Here is a 16,442-nt window from a genome sequence, read left to right as displayed (position 1 = left end):
GGTCACAAAGGGAAGTACAGCTTTTAATATCCAAAATCTGAAGGGGTCAATTCAGTTAGTTACCACTGCCTTTATTGCTGCTGTGCCAAAATGACAGACAGTAGATTTTCAAACAGTTACAATTATTACCATGCTAGAAATTAGAGTTTAGGTGAATAGTAATTTCGCTGATTCGTTTGTGTGGTAGAATAGCTGAAATATATTTATTTCTTGGACTACTATATGGTTTAGAAAGAGAGATTATTTACAGTGTAATTTTTGCTAATTACACTCGATTTAATGAATACATTTTAATTCAAATTTGACTTGTTATGTTTCAGAATGGACAAATTCACCCTTTAATTTTCATAAATGTATAATGTTCAAACCATTACACATATTTGTTTTACACCAATTAATTCTTAGTTTTTAAAATTTATTTTCCCTTTTAATTTAATATCTTTTAAATTTTTTAATCATTGAGACGGAAAGTTTTAAATAGAAATTTTTTTAAAAAAATTCCCCGAGCAATATATTTTACCAATGGAAAAAAAAGAAGTCCGATCATCCATTTCGAGAAACCTTATTTTAAAAAAAACGAGCACCAAATTTTATGAATATTAATGGTTTAAAAGTTTTGTGTGTGTGTGTGTGTGTGTTATAGAACTAAATTAAAGCATAATGTCAAGAATAACTTTGTTCATTTGTAATATAATATATAATTAAATGTGAAAAAAAAACTTGGTCCAACTCATCAAGGTAATTGTAAATCTTGTAAAAGATAAAGATAATCGTAGTAAGAACATGCAGGACTTTATATGTTTATAGATTATATATTATTTGAACTCCATAGTCTGATGGTTGCACGTGAAATGTTCTGAAGTTTACTTTAGTTTATTTTTAGCATCTTATTTAATATATTATTTATACTAATTAAGCATGTAAAGTTCGTCAAACATCCACCTTTTCCAATTTGATAATCTTCAAACATTTTATCAAAAGGGAAACTCTGAAAAATCAACATCATACTAGCTCCCTGGATCATGTTCCCTGTCTTGTTCTTGCATGCTATAAGCCACGATATAATAATTTGTAATTATGTCAAAATATTGGAATATATATATATATATATATATATATATATAATAGTAAAAGATAGCATTCACGATGCAATTTAGAGGATATATTAATTTACTTACTTCTTGTAACATCAATCTTGATTTTAAAAAAAAAACACCCAAAAAATGAGGAAAAAAGGGGGAAAATCACAGTAAAATAGCGAATACAACATTTCTACATCGTCATGATCTCGGAATCTTTTACCTCTCTATTAATTTTCCTTTTCTTGAAGAAAACAGTGGAGGCAGTGCACTGTTTTTCCCTTGGTTGCAAATAGGCACATTAATCACAGGCCTTATTCTAATATTAGCCGATCTCGTTCTTTCCAAGCCTTTCTTGATTCTCTTCACTACTTTTTCTTTATTCCCTACCCCTTCTTTTCTCTCATGATCCGCTGACGGAATTTCAGCGGCTGAGTTTGAAGAAGAAGAAGACGAGGAAGAAGAAGAAGAAGACGGGGTTAGAGTCGAGGCACGTTGTTTTTTCAACCTCAGTAACTCTTTCCACAGAACAGTACATTTAGGTGGTCTAGGGGAGGGATCGTCATCAAGAAACCAGTTGATTCTGCTCTCCCCCTTGTTATTTTTCTCGCTTTCCCCCGGCGTTTCCTCGGCATTTTCCGTTTTGAGGCTGATCTTGTTGAGTTTCTCGGCATGATGCATCTGCCAGAAGGGAAGCAACTTGCCTTCACTGAACAATTCATCCGCAGCGGACATGTTGGTTAATTTTCCCGAAAGGAACTCGAATTCCACGTTGCGCGAAGCCCTCTCGACCATCTCTTTCTCCGCCCGAGGGTTCGGACATATGGAGATGAAGTTGTTTTCGTCAAGAAACTCGGCCGAGAAAGAAATCCTGGGGCTCGAGACGGGGCTAAAGCTCGGCTCGATGGACTTCGAGGTAGCTTGAAGGGATTCCATTTGCAATGAAGTTGGAGAGTTTGGTTGGTGAGTTAGATCAATCATGCATGAACCTTGAGTTGCGGAATTTGGTTGTGCTTTATAGAGGGATGAAATGCCTTTTACGGTTTGATTATTTGTTTTTGACAAGAGTTAAAGCAATTTAGGTTTAATATTAGACAAGGTAACGTTTTTGGACGGCTGGTAATATTAAAAGCTAGGTGGTCTGGTGAAGATCAAACAAGTGATCTAAGTTTGTTGATGGAGTTTGGGGACAGCACATGGACACCTCGGAAGATTAAAAAGACAAAAAAACTTCCACTTTTGTCACTAAGTTCAGTAATTTATTGGAGGGAAATATAATTTACCTCGTGTACATACATANTTAAAAAACTTTATCTTGTCGAATAATTTTGGACATCATTGATACATACAACTTAATTAGCAGCTGCATGATTGATGTATCTGTCAAACATCAATATAATATTATGCAAAAATAAGTGAAGACAGGCCAAAAAAACATACATACAACGGCTATTTTGTAAGGTTTTAAGGATATATATGCTACGGGGGATTATTTATAAGTTTTAAAGACTAAAAGAAATTTTTTGAAATAATGAACAACAAAAATGTAAGAATAGATACTATCTTTGTGATTACGTGACGACATTGCGATTAACTTGCTTTGTTTCCCGTGGTAGAAAAATACAAAGATTACGAGATCCAATAGATAATTATTACATTGATATATGGATCAGACATGCAACATAGTGTCTTTTAGTTCTCGAGTCTTGCGGCAAACAAAAAAAAATAGTTATTATAGCGTAACGTGAGGGGATGTCCGCAACTCGATGTGAAGGTGCAATGTACTGCTGGTTATTTATAAAGGGAAGGCCAAGTATATAGTAGAGCATTTGAGCAGCGTGGGTCCTGCTGCATGCCATTGTTTCAATTAAACATAACGTACACGAAACAGAAGCGATTAATAAAGTATGTGCAAATCTGCCCACTGCCCTCCTATTGAATTAGGAATTTCATGGGGGGTTTTAATTTGGAGCAAACCTTTGTTTGGTCTTTGTTTGGAGATGGTGTTTTCGACAAGTTTATGCTAATCAACTATGCGACTGTTGGCACCTAAACCAATGGTATCATAACTATCATATATAAATGACGTTTAATTAACGACATCTCATTATCAATCAAAATTCTTGACACCGAAAGCATTGATGTTGATATGACCCATCAACCTATATATAGTAAGTAGGGTGTTCTAACTATTTCGATTTTGGAGAATTCGTCAATTTACGGAATTATTCCATTAATATGCACTTTTCTTGATCTTAGTTATTTTTAATCGTATTGTTGACATAACGTTGGAAGATGATGATATGCCACAAAAAATTACTGATATGGTGACAAATGTTTCTTTATGTGTCCGATTTCACATCAGCATTCCAATGGAAATGCCTGAATTTGAGAAACAAAAAAATGCAAGTGGATTAAGATAATAAATTGATCAAATAACATGAAAATTGATCGATAACATGAAAAACATACGAGTCACATGACTAAAAATGTAATGTTGTCAAAAAAAAAAAAACTTAACAGCTGCGGGTGGAATATCGAGTCACTTACTAAAATATTGTTGAATGAAATTTTGATTAAGATATTTCATGGTTTAATTATCTTGGAGACCACCATTAAATATTATTTAAGTGTAATAAGATATATTTGCCGAGCGGCGAATGAATAATTAGACAGGGATTAGTCAAAGAAAGAGAAGCTGTAGTCTTCTCTGACTTTCATCGCACATTGATAAAAAAAATAACATTGGAGAGGTCCTTTGCATGTGGCCACATGAAACTAATACATGCCATGTGAAACAGTTCATTTCTCGACTTGAATTCAAGAAACACACAGAATATTTGTCACTTTGACACATACACCTTGAAAGATTTCTAACTGTTATTTGTTAAATCACAAAAACTCTTGTAAGACGGTCTCACGGATCAATTTCGTGGGTCGAATCTCTTATTTGGGTCATCTATGAGTATTACTTTTTATTGTGAATATCGATAGGGCTGACCCGTTTCACAGATAAAAATTTGTGAGACCGTCTTACAAGAGATTTACTCTTGTTAAATTGTGTTGTTTTCTTCTCACATGAATATGGCCATTCTTGTCATTTGACATGAATAAATTTGTATATCGATTGGTGTATTTTTATTTTGACCTCATGAATCTTAACGACACTCTAAATGTATAATATGTCTTATTATTAATTTTAGTTTCCTCTCAGCAAATATCATGTATCTTATTTTTCAATCTTTTTCGACCTTGATTCCATTAGATTTGGAGAAAGTCAGAAAGATTGAGAAATAAAATCATTTGATTTAATTCTTCTCAATAGTCATTGTCTTTTTGTCATCTGATACTCATGTTACACTCGCAGTCTCTGAAAGGTGAGAAACAAACTATGTAACATCTAAATCGAAAATTCAAGTATTGTATACGTCATTAGTCCGATCTTTTATAGAAACTATAGTTATATGAAAATAAAAAAGTTAGAAGATAAAATATAATGTGAAATAAAATAATGGAATGAATAAAAGGCATGATCGTGTCCAATGTCCATTATTGAAAATCCTGCGTTGAGATTTTGAGAACTGTTATATGCTCTTCACAGCTAAGCATAGATTGAGTAAATCTTTATTAATTAAAATATACATAATTGTATATGTGCTGTAACAATAATTGACAAAAATTTGTGTGAGAAGATCTCACGGGTCGTATTTTGTGAGACGGATCTCTTATTTGGGTCATCCATGAAAAAATATTATTTTTTATGCTAAGAGTATAACTTTTTATTGTGAATATCGATAGTGTTGACCCGTCTCACAGATAAAAATTCGTGAGACCGTCTCACAAGATGCCTACTCACAATAATTATATATACATATTTTTAACAAACCTTAGATTAGAGAGAATCTGAGGCTATTTTCCTCAGTTGTATTAGTAGTAATTAAGGTATAAAAATTAGTTTAAAACATCATAAAAACAGTGACCGTGAACTTCAAACTCAAGGGTGTGTCGTCTCTATATATAAATTCTTAAAAAATGTTACGCCCATGCATTCTAAATTTCAAAGTTTGATTTACTCATCTATATTTTGACTTATCATGCTTAATAATGTTTATATTGCTAAAGCACCAAGAAACGTTGTTGGGCGAATACGTTCTTTTAAACGATTTATAAAAATGATAAAATAAGTTGTTTGACAGTTTATATGTCCCGAAATACTCATTTGCATTATTTTTATATTAAATAAACCTTCATAGTTAAATTCAATTATTTTATTTTATGCAATTATTTTATCTGTTTGTTTTAAAGTAACACTGTATAGTCTATTGGCTCTAAACTAATAAGATATGAAAGTTATTTAAATAAATTTAATCAAACAACCTCTTATTGAAACTTGAAAATTTAAAAAGTGTTGTCGTGTTAATCTTCATATGACTCAACAACTCGTTTATTACACATTAGAATGTGGTATTGATTTTAAATCTTCTATCAAATTTTTTTTTGAAATGTTAATTTTCTATTATAGTATACAAATCACTACCCTATAAATAAGTTAAAATAGGTTAAATTACAATGAGAAAACTCGAAGTAACAAAAAACGGTTAGGAAAAAAAAAGGAAGAAATTAAGTTTAATGCGGGCCACAATGAGAGGAACCTGCAAACCCGGGAAAAAGATCCGAAAAAGCATGAAATATGAAACTGGGGCCCGTTTAAGATAATTAAATTAATATAAAAAATGTTTTATTCTAATTAGAGTAATGGAGAGTTTTTTTTTTATTTTTTTTACTTTAAGAAATAGGTCTGGTTACAAGTGTCAAGTTAAATAGTAGTTTTTTTTTTTTTTGGAAATTAATAGCACAAATGTTCTTATAAAACAGCCTTCGATTTGACCTCATCCGACTCATAAAAAATATTATTTTTTTTATTATAAATATAAATAGATCAATATATTTTACATATATATAGATCCGTCACATCGTATAAACTCACTAAGATATTAATACTAGATAATTTTTAAACTTCAACATTTACAATGCAGCAGTTTTCTTCTTGGAACAATTATCAATAATTTTGAGCTTGAAATGCAATCTTGACCGAAATAAAAAAATCAAACTCAATAATTTTGCATACCATGATGATAAATTCTCTCTCTCTTTTCCGCTCGGTTGAAAATGAGGATTTTCCTTTGACAGCAAAAGTTTCTGATTTGATGGTACACGTCGGTGGTAAAGGAGTTTTTGGGTCTTTGGGCTAATTGTTGCGACTTTTCGTGATTGAATTTTGGAATTGTGTCTTGTTACGCAAAAGACACCAAATTCAGTTTTTCTACAAGAAAGTTGTGGCAGCTCAGGAGATTGATAAATCTGATCGTCTGGGCCTAATTCTAGCACCATTGTTCGACCAAAATGGGCCTTGGGTAAAGACCCGTTTTCGTAATTATCCAGCACAGGATCCAATTGAGAACTGGTTTCCCAGATGTCAGAGTCGAAGCTTTCCAATGGAGACGGAGGTGACAATCTGCCTCGTACTTTCAAGTACTTATTGGGTACGGTTCTATCAATCCTATCCACTTAGCTTGACCACTATTAGTCTTAGGATGCTAAAATTACAATGATTTTGCGCTTGTAGCTACGCAATTTTTCTCGAGGGGAATACCATTCATTTTCAATTCCTGGATCGTCAGACACTTGACTGAGGAAGATTATGCGGTATATGAATAAAATTTCTTTTTGTTGCAGTGAAGCTGAGCATAAGAGTTGACAATTGGGAAACACCCATGTTATGATTCGAACTGATTTTTTAGTTTATGGTGGAAAGCTTAAATTTTGGTTCCCAATAATAAGACTAATTATTTTTGGTAAATAATGTTTGAATTCTATTTCGTATTTCCAAAAAGAGTGTGTGTGTGTGTTTTAGATTTATAGTTTATTTGCCCTTTCAAGTTGTAATTGCTGAGCTGAATCACAGGTTTCGGTCACACACTTTTCTTGAATCATATCATCTAAAAATTTTAACGTGCATACGATTAATTCAATATGATCGTCAACGGTTATCGTATATGGTGGTATCAATAATTTCAGGTGTTGGCTAACGCTCTTTATTTTTTTGACAAAATGCAGCTGTATTCTATTCAGTTTCATCTATTTGTTACCTGTGTATTGTTTCTCAGCCGCGAGGGTTTTCGGCGTGCGTGCATGAGGGCAGATGTTAGATGGTATATCCTTGGATGTTTCTATTGATGTCACTATAGGGCTTGAACATTTTTTTTTGTTATTCATGCAAAACATTTCTACTTATTTCCATGCGCTCGGTTGGATTCACTATTTGCTTTAAGTTGCTTCATTCAAGTAGTTGTTAACTTCAAATGATCTGGTATATTGAAGAATTGTCATGGTATCACGAAGGTTTTTCTGCCTTTTGTTTTGTGTTCAATATAACTAGGTCATATGATGATCCTACCAACATACATGAAGTTCCTTTGCAGTTGTTTGGAATGGAGCTTAATTGTTTAATGCGTTAATGATTGAGTTAAAGTGTCATTTAGTCTTGAATTGAATGTAAATGGATTTTCTCCTACGCCCATTGAAGTCCTTGTGCCATTTACGGAAGTAAAAATCTGAAAGACAGCTTTATTTTGCAGTGATGGGGCTTCAGTCACAGGAGCGAATGCGGCAAAGATTTTGAAAATGGCTTGGTTGACTTTCCCTTTTGGAGCTATAGTTACAATCATAGCATGCTTGCTAGTATTCTGGTGGCAGGACCTAAGTTATTCTAGTCCATATGCACAAGCTATTTTGATTAACGGTTAGTTAATTATGCGATTTCATAATTTGTATATCTAATTCTGAAACAAAATTGTTAAAACCTTTTTTTTAAGATCTACAAATCCTCTTAATGAAAGGTTTTGCGTTTGAAAATAATATATTTTGTTATTCCATATTGATTATGTTATAACCTTCATAACTCTCTCATTTATGTTTCTCTGTCTAGTTAAAGATGTTTTGATGATTGGATTTTCATGCATATGTAGGTTTTGCATGTGTACTTGAGCTACTGGCCGAACCCTTTTATATTTTGTCCCAGACCTTGCTTCTTCTTCGATTGCGACTGCTAGTTGAAACTGCAGCCACTCTTTCACGTTGTATTACAACATATTTCCTCATCCTGAAGCAACCTTACCTGGTATGTGGAAATTTTTTGTATGTATTGTCAAACGTGAAGGACCTTTTTGTATGTTCTTTCAAACGTGAAGGACCTTTACATTCCTTTATTCTTATAAGTCAGAGTTGACCAAATAAATAGTTAAATGAATTGAATAAAGCTTTAATTATTTATTGTTTGCTCTTTTAATGTTTGATTGGAACTCTAGACATACCTGAGAGCTGCTTTTGATATCCTCAGTGAGTCTATATGTTTGATGGTCATGGCCCGCAAGTTTTGCCTTTCTTCATAATCTTTCACCTTTTGTAGTCCTAAATCTTTTCATTTTTAATCCAACCTTTCAATCTATTTCCTTTAATTATTTATCTGTATGTGCCTGTTTTACCTTGTGCTAAACTTATCTATTTAGTGTCGAGGGTCAGGTTAGTTGTGGCATCTCGTATGAACAATTTTGTTATATTTTCAGGAGAAAGCAATTGTATTTTCCCTGTCCCAGACAGCATATGGAGCTTTTATTTTCTTAGGTTATTGGGGCTACTTTCTTCTATCCCGAGTTTATAAAAGTGATGTCCTTTTCCCTTTCCGGTATTGCTATTTCTTGAGATTCATGCTTTTATTTAGCTGGCATTTTTTCCCAACGCGTAGTAAGTTGAAGGAAAAGAATGATATATCTTGTTCCTTGCAGTGGAATTTTTTATTTGAACACATAGTAGTACTTGCATGATTCCTATCAAACCCTCGCGATCTTGTGGTATATCAAATATTAAGTTTGACCTTATTCAAAAAGTAATTTAGCTTATGTGATATCTTTTCATGCCATATAGTAATATACATGTTTTTTTTTTGGGAACCCTGATTAATTAGTGGGCTTGTATATCTGTTATGATGTATTAGTTCGACACATGTTAAATCTGCTTCTACGTTCTACGATGTTGGAGCAAAATATTTGTTCTTTAATTTGAATCATTAAGTTTTTCGAAGTGAAAGAATTCAATATATTCAATTTTCATTGTAAGCTGCTTATTTTGTGTAGAGTTGGGAATATGATGGATTATGACCAGCCACTTGCAAACATGTGTTTGATTTTTACTCTTCAATCTTTCCGAAAGTTGATTCTTCAGGAAGGTGAAAAGATTGTCCTCGTATGGTTGGACACACCATATAACCAAGCGGTGTATGGACTTGTGGACAAACTAGGCAAGTAGTCATTCATGAAGCCTTTTCCTTGTATTTGTAGTTGCTTGGTGTGGATTAATCACTCACTTTTAGATCTGGTGAGGGATTCCACCAAACCATGAGTGAGTTTTCTTATATGTATCACTTTGATCTTTCAGGGAGCTTAGTGGTGAGAATGGTTTTTCTTCCATTTGAAGAAAGTTCATATGCTACATTTGCAAGGTCTGCATCAGGTTTATCTCTTCTCTATCTCGTATTTTTTCTATAACCAAGAAAAAAGATTTTTTTCAGCAATGTTTTACCATTATTTGCGTTTTCAGATGCTGAAATATATGATTCGATACAGTAGGTGTGCATCATTGCCGATCCATATGCAATTATTAGTTGATGATGCAGGTGGTCCTGCTTCTTCACGATCAATATGAATGATGATCTTTGAGTCTGTTTGTGGTTTAATGTTGTTGATTAAACTATATTATCAATTTTGAACTTCTCCTTATCCTTAGAGTAATGTGTGCTAGTGCACTCCCCCATTATCTAATTATTCACTGAATGTGGAACAAATTGATCATTTCCTATGAGATCGGCCATTTCCAGTGTTTATCAACGTCATTTAATTTAGGTTTGCTTTCATTTTTTACTATGTTAATCTTTTTATCTTAATGTCCATGTAGGGGATTACGAAGAGAAAAAAAGGAATCTTGGAAGGCATCTGACAGATGCTCTGAAGCTTGTTTTGCTCATAGGTAATTATTTTGTCGCATTTTTGTCCCATAGCAAATCGTTGTTGCCTTCCAGTATGATAATGCAAATATTATTGCTCAGATGATCATTGATGTCTACTTGATTTTGTTACTGCTCCTATTGGTATGCTGTTGCCTTTCTGACTGGAAGCTATTGACTTGAGTTGGGAACTGGCTGAAATAAGAAATTATAGAACAAAATCTAACTGCTGGTCCATGAATTGTAAGAAACTTTAACAGATTTTTTCAATTTCTTAGCGTTAAACTTTAAACTTCTTTTCAAATTAACAGGTTACTATTATGTTTGGGGTGCCATTTTTGACCTGATTTTCATCTTAAATCCCGAATCTACGGGCATCAATTATTACTATGGGAATAAAAAAGCTAGCAACCACTTACTGGAGTAGTTAAATTTTAGAGCCTTATAGAACAAGTGATCCTGCACTAGTTTGCTTTTTACATGCTGCTGAATTAAATTTTAACATGCCTCCAAACTTACAGAGTGGTAAATTTCCTTCAAAATGATTAGGAATGTTAATTACAAGGAGAAAATATGTAGTTTGACTTTCTGCTAGGAAAAACAAATGTATAGTTAAGAGTGTTTGGAACTTTTATTTTCCAGAGTTTGCTACCTTGTATATATTACCTTTATGGCTAGAAATGCATGAATTTTCTTTAATCTTCTCCAGAAACTTAATGTTTTTTAAATGATCAGGTCTGGTGGTTATTGCATTTGGCCCGAGCTATTCTTACTCTCTCATAAGATTGTTATATGGTCGGAAGTGGAGTGATGGAGAGGCTTCAACAGCACTCCGATATTATTGCATGTATGTGATAGTTTTAGCCATGAATGGTAAGTTTTTGCTTGTTACATTGCATTATCATATATAGCTTTACTCTTCTATTTTGGACTTTAATTTGTTTTGGTGCAATTAGCAGTAATTTCATCGGTTTTGTGGGCTTGGCTGCATTACTCTGGATTGAGTTGGACTGATTTGCGAGAAGTTTTATTAGTAGTTAAGAGGATTTTTTTTTGGCTTAATATCAGGGACATCTGAAGCGTTTTTGCATGCTGTGGCATCTGAGAATCAACTTAAGCGCTCAAATGACTCATTACTTGTCTTCTCTCTGATTTACCTAGTCTTGAATGTCTTGCTTATACAATCAGCAGGTGCAGTTGGACTAATATTTGCAAACTCTTTGAGTATCCTTCAGGGTTAAATTCTTCCCGCTGTTGTTGGTTGTGGTGAGAAAACCAACAAATAGACAATATGTTCCACTCAGTCTTTGGGTATCCGCTATGATCTTTATGTTGGCCATCCGAGCATTTCAATGTTTTAGTTGTTTTTTTTCTTTTTGGGCTTAAAGAAAAACATATCCCGCTCAATGCAATCATGTTCCAATTTTGTTTCACGACTCATAATGCTTCATGAGAATCATAGTCATGGTAAGAATTATGTTAACACCAAATGATAGTCCAAGACAGAGATGGTGAGATGGCTCGGAGGATTTTTCTGACTTAGATGTTACTTTTTACTAAGTAGCAAATACCGTAGTCTTATCCAGACGATATTATTAAACGATACGGTTGCATTTATTTAGTACACAACCAATATGGTCAACGATAATTTACGATCCATGTCTTTGCTTCTTTGACTGCACCATAGACATGATCTTCAGGATAATCTATTCAGCCGTTTTTGTCAAAAGATATTTCAAGGTATGTCTATATCCTATGCAATTTACATTCTTTGACCATCATCATCAATGATAATAGGGAACTTAAGGGTACATATTTCAATTCAAAATTTAAATTTCTTGTTATTTGCATTCAGGATTCTTCCTCCTTTTCCTTCGGCGGTTGCTTGCCTTCAGGCTTTGAATACCTACTACTTTCAGGTGTAGCCACTTTCATCCTCGAGCAAACCTATCTGAATCGAGATAACTTCTGGACGACTTTTCCCATTCACTTCTTTTTTGGTTTTGTGTGTTTCAGTATAGCCGGTATAACAATGTAAGTATAATCCCTCTTGCATGATAATACACTTACTCAAGCTTCGGTCTTCTTGTTTATCAATCACATAACAAAGATGAAGGGGCGATATCATTCGGAATTAATTCTAGACGTCCAAGTTTTGGCGGGTTATTTCTAATGATTGTGATATATTATTATTATTTGCAGATATCGTAGAGAAAAGGCTTTTGTTCACAATATCATTCGTTTCCGGGAGCATGCTGACTGAATCTGTTATTGTGCCCCCCATCCCCAGGTTATATGTTTGATCAAATTTGCTCTCTCGTGTTCTATAGAAACAATTGCCACAAAAATTAGTTGAGAAGGCTGTTAGAAAAGAGATCGATATATCCTAGATTAGTTACTAATTTTCTGCTATATCATCTTATGAATATTGTTCGTACCATATTCTGTTATTAGAAACATGAAGAACTTCGTATTTGGGCATATGCTCACAAGCTGGGTCGTCTAACCTTGACAAAATTACTTTTAAAACTACTTGTGAGCACTTTGAGAGTATTTAACATGATCTAACCTATTTAATAACATATCAAGGAGCAATATAGCATGAAAATGAGTATAAAAATTTCAAGCTTCACAAAAGATTAAAGGTACGGATCATTATGTTATTCATATATATTATATATCTTTTATCATTCGATTCAACGATGTGTAAATCATTCAACTCCTGACCCTCTCGATTTTATAAAATAAAAAATCTCTATAAACAATAAGAAATTTCTTACTTGAATCTATGTTATTATTATATTATATAAAGTATGAGAGGCTAGAGAAAATATTTATAAAGCCGTGGTATTATTTTTTATATATAAAAAATAATTGTTCAAATTATAAAAATAATTTATTTTCATTTAACTGAAAGTAACATAAAAGCCAATTTGTTAGAGTTATAATTCATCTTTAACTATCATTCAAAAAAAATTATTTTTGTTTTTTGCTTATTTATAAAATTTTTAATCTTAATATAATCCGTGGATTCTTTTATACAAAAAACTTATTTAAGATTTTAACTATGGGGACTGGAATAACTAGGGCTTGCCACCAGGATAGTAGCAAGCATGCTACGATGGTAACTAATTAACTATAGCCCCAAAAGGGAAAGTCAACCAAGCCATTTTCAGAGGCACAAGGCCAAAAAAGTCTTAAAATTTACGTTTATAAAGTGAATTTCAATAAAAGATTACATGAAAAATATATTCACATAAATGAAAAGTTCACTAGTAAATACATATTACTGTAAGTAATTAAAGAATAAAAATCCAACTATCCAAATAAAGAAAACTGCTGCATGTCTGCGTGATCGAACTATAATAAAAAGGAAACAAAAAGCCCTTTGCATGCAGAATACCTTTAAAAATAATACTGTGATGGAAGAAAAATCAAAATTGAAAATTTACACCAACTAAAATATTAAGATGTTAGCACTGGATTTCTATCAAAAAAATTAGCTGGGGTGAGTTCAAAACCATCATAAAGTGTGTTCATCACTGGAAAATCTTCCTGGTTTGGACTGTGATGGAAACCAACCGTATACCACAGCACCAAGTCTTTGTTCACAATTGGCCGATTCCTGCACCAATATGTAAATTTAATCGATCAAATTCTTTAAGAAATGGATCAGGTATAACATGAAACAAATCCCTGTTTTCGAGCATTATAATTACCTTCGGCTCCAAACAGCCAAACCATCATCCCCATGACTCCTATCAGCATAAAAACCAGCAGCCCATGTCTCAGTCTTATTGTAGCAAGTCATCCACACTTGGTACTTAGTGTAAGCCGCCCTTATCTGTGGATAGTCGTCATCACTCAACAACGAAACTGCTGGCCGCCCCGGGATCAACTTGTAGCCCACATGATTCCCAATCTTGGTCTTCTTATTCGGGTTGATAATCAGCAGCTCAACAGGATCAAAACCTATTTGAATCCTGGCATCATCTTCTGTTTTCATCGTTTCTTTTACGACCCTCCAGTAGCTCTTTCTAGGTGATGCTTTGGCAGGCATTGTTTTCAGTTTTGCCTTAATGAATGAGTTTTTGGTACCATCAATCTCGAGGTCTAGGTAGTACGTTAGAAAGTGATCATGGTTGTCTGCAACCGTGTTTTCTGCTACAAGTGAGCCGGAAATTTCTGAAGTTATTTGGTTTGTACTTGCGTAGTTTACTGCCTTCATTTCTAATACCCCTGTTAGACTTACCTGTCATATTAAAAAACGGGTGAGGGATAACTTATATTTAAAAAAGGAAAATATTTCTTGATTGTGTGAAAAGACATCACCTTTTGATGGATAAATGACAAATTTGACATCAAACGAAGATTTGGATGAGAGAATTTGAAATTCAATTCTAGGATAGAAAAAATTAATTTTCAAGAAAAATAGATTGTGGCCACTTACCCCTACTTTAACAGAGCCACTTTTCTTGAAAATCCAATCAAGAATATAATCATAATTTCCAACTGACGCAACCATTCTAACCACAAGATCTATCTCAGGTTCTCCACTTGTTATCTGCAAAGCCAAACAGTTAATTACAGAATAAAAAATACACCAACAAATTGTACATTTGCACAAGGGTTGGTACTAATTAGTAGAGGTAATAGCATCCTCCATTTACCACTTTTCCAGGCACCCCAACTTCTGTATGCCTCCAAGAAACATCACCAGTGTATCGTTCAAATATGCAAATGGCATTCGAGACTTTCTGTGCTTGTCCATCTGCACCAGCCATGTATCCATCCATGTACAATGCATTCCCGTGACAGTCTACAAGTGGAATTAGAGTGCTCGCTGAGCGGCCAAAGCCAAACTCCCCAACATCCATAAAAGTACGATAATACCATTCGTTTGTAGGATCCATATATGGAACAAAAGTTTCTGATACATGCCCTTTATAAAGCACATGTCGATACTTATTCTTGGAAGAATCATAAATTGAAGCTGTGGATATGACTACCCCGGCACGAGCATGGAATGCCACGTGAAATCTCCAGTTTGCCCATCTGATCTCATGTCCATGGATGGATAATTGAGAGCTATTTCCAGTACAGAATATTGTGCTAGGCCCCTGGCTTTGGAAATCAGTGTCTTTGGCTTCAGGTAATGGTACTCTGAATCTGTCTGAATATTTGATGACTTCCATTGTTTCGACATCAATTAGTAAGCTTACGCCTTCAATAGGCCTAGACCAAATGTTAGTCGTCCCTCCTCGGTAAAAGCATGTAACTCTTACAACTCTTCTTGTGACAACTTCACCAAACCAACCGGTTGTCAGCGGCAAGCAAGTGACTTCTGATATGTTAAGCCCTCTTTTTGAGATTGATTCTTGGAACTGCGGATACCTTAAGGAGAGTTGGATAGCTTGGAAGAACTCAGTGAACGTGAATGGAGGGTATCCATGGCCTCTGTACATGTCATTTGACACGATTGATCGAGTGATCAAGTCTACTACAAGTTCGCGAGTCTCACCCTTGACCCGAATCACAATCTTGGCTCGACGGCTGGGGAAAGTTCCATGTTTTTTATGCAGTGATAGCCATTTCAGGACATCATTCTTGTCTGGCTCTTCAAGATCAAGAAAATGAAAAGTTAGATTAGGAAACGAGATGAGATGAGAGTTTTGAATAATGAGTTTAACTTGGTTGATTTCATTAGGGGTAAGAGGATCTAAGGGGTGACATAGGCTTGTAGATACTAACAGAAACCAAACAAAAGAAAAGATCAATAGAGGAATTGTCATAGTATCACAAATTTATCTGCATCAGAGTTGATTCAGAATCCATAACTGGTAGGTCGAGTACTGGTACCATGTAGCGTAAGCTTGTCCCAAACCACAAACTTGAACGAAGGGATAAAAAGCTCACACAAAAACTTAAAAATGATTTTATTTGATGTGGCGACTGTTTTTACTTGCCTTACCTTCATATCTCAGGATAAGGGACATACTCTTTTTTAAGTATCATAGAACTTATTAATGGTCATAACGACTTTGTATGGATTAGTTGTCAAGTTTGATGTTTTTTCTTGCTTTGAAGGCAAAGAATACTCGAGTTCTACTCTTTTTGAGACATCAAGTAACCGTTGCTTCTTTACGTTTCCTATCTGTTTGCTGCATACTTTAATTAATATCATTTCACAAGAATCTTTTTGGTATTTATTAGAAAATTTTATGGGCACTTGGGTTTTATAAAAGTCGATAAAAGGCAGGTGACAACTTTAGTTTGAAATTTTTGAATAAATTTCACAAGAAAAT

At 33.9% G+C, this 16,442-nt stretch overlaps 3 protein-coding genes across 15 annotated transcripts; 1 reads left to right on the top strand and 2 right to left on the bottom strand.

Annotated features, from left to right (window-relative positions):
- Positions 1-1,154: 1,154 nt before the first annotated feature.
- LOC140969666 (uncharacterized) lies at positions 1,155-2,357 on the bottom strand. Its single transcript, XM_073431087.1, has one exon. It carries the CDS (start codon positions 2,058-2,060, stop codon positions 1,299-1,301), a length of 762 nt encoding a protein of 253 aa, XP_073287188.1. The 5' UTR covers positions 2,061-2,357; the 3' UTR covers positions 1,155-1,298.
- Positions 2,358-6,278: 3,921 nt separating this feature from the next.
- Positions 6,279-12,612, top strand: LOC140969653 (uncharacterized). Of its 10 annotated transcripts, none has more exons than XM_073431061.1 (15): positions 6,292-6,622; positions 6,706-6,785; positions 7,197-7,291; positions 7,718-7,881; positions 8,108-8,259; positions 8,705-8,823; positions 9,272-9,435; positions 9,573-9,636; positions 9,764-9,810; positions 10,089-10,160; positions 10,873-11,010; positions 11,206-11,361; positions 11,825-11,877; positions 11,993-12,171; positions 12,340-12,612. In XM_073431061.1, exons 1-15 carry the CDS (start codon positions 6,553-6,555, stop codon positions 12,398-12,400), a joined length of 1,614 nt encoding a protein of 537 aa, XP_073287162.1. In that variant the 5' UTR covers positions 6,292-6,552; the 3' UTR covers positions 12,401-12,612. The 10 variants fall into 10 exon arrangements, 9 of the variants coding, with proteins under 9 accessions (XP_073287166.1, XP_073287162.1, XP_073287163.1 ...); XM_073431062.1 differs by having other exon boundaries at positions 9,272-9,439; positions 9,577-9,636; XR_012173970.1 differs by lacking the exon at positions 12,340-12,612 and having other exon boundaries at positions 6,279-6,622; positions 11,206-11,448; positions 11,993-12,063.
- A 615-nt stretch (positions 12,613-13,227) lies between these two features.
- LOC140969663 (primary amine oxidase 1-like) lies at positions 13,228-16,282 on the bottom strand. Of its 4 annotated transcripts, none has more exons than XM_073431085.1 (5): positions 16,109-16,282; positions 14,808-15,754; positions 14,588-14,701; positions 13,857-14,389; positions 13,228-13,762 (listed from the first exon to the last, which is right to left on the bottom strand). In XM_073431085.1, the coding sequence occupies exons 1-5, from the start codon at positions 16,131-16,133 to the stop codon at positions 13,603-13,605; spliced, it is 1,779 nt and encodes a 592-aa protein (XP_073287186.1). In that variant the 5' UTR covers positions 16,134-16,282; the 3' UTR covers positions 13,228-13,602. The 4 variants fall into 4 exon arrangements, with proteins under 4 accessions (XP_073287186.1, XP_073287184.1, XP_073287185.1 ...); XM_073431083.1 differs by having other exon boundaries at positions 15,976-16,250; XM_073431084.1 differs by having other exon boundaries at positions 15,997-16,250.
- Positions 16,283-16,442: the final 160 nt, after the last annotated feature.

The sequence above is a fragment of the Primulina huaijiensis genome, unplaced genomic scaffold, assembly GCF_012295235.1.
Source record: "Primulina huaijiensis isolate GDHJ02 unplaced genomic scaffold, ASM1229523v2 scaffold42415, whole genome shotgun sequence".
In the NCBI taxonomy this organism is placed as follows: domain Eukaryota; kingdom Viridiplantae; phylum Streptophyta; class Magnoliopsida; order Lamiales; family Gesneriaceae; genus Primulina; species Primulina huaijiensis.
Note: the sequence above shows the minus strand (reverse complement) of the source record. Positions and strands in the feature narration are given on the sequence as shown.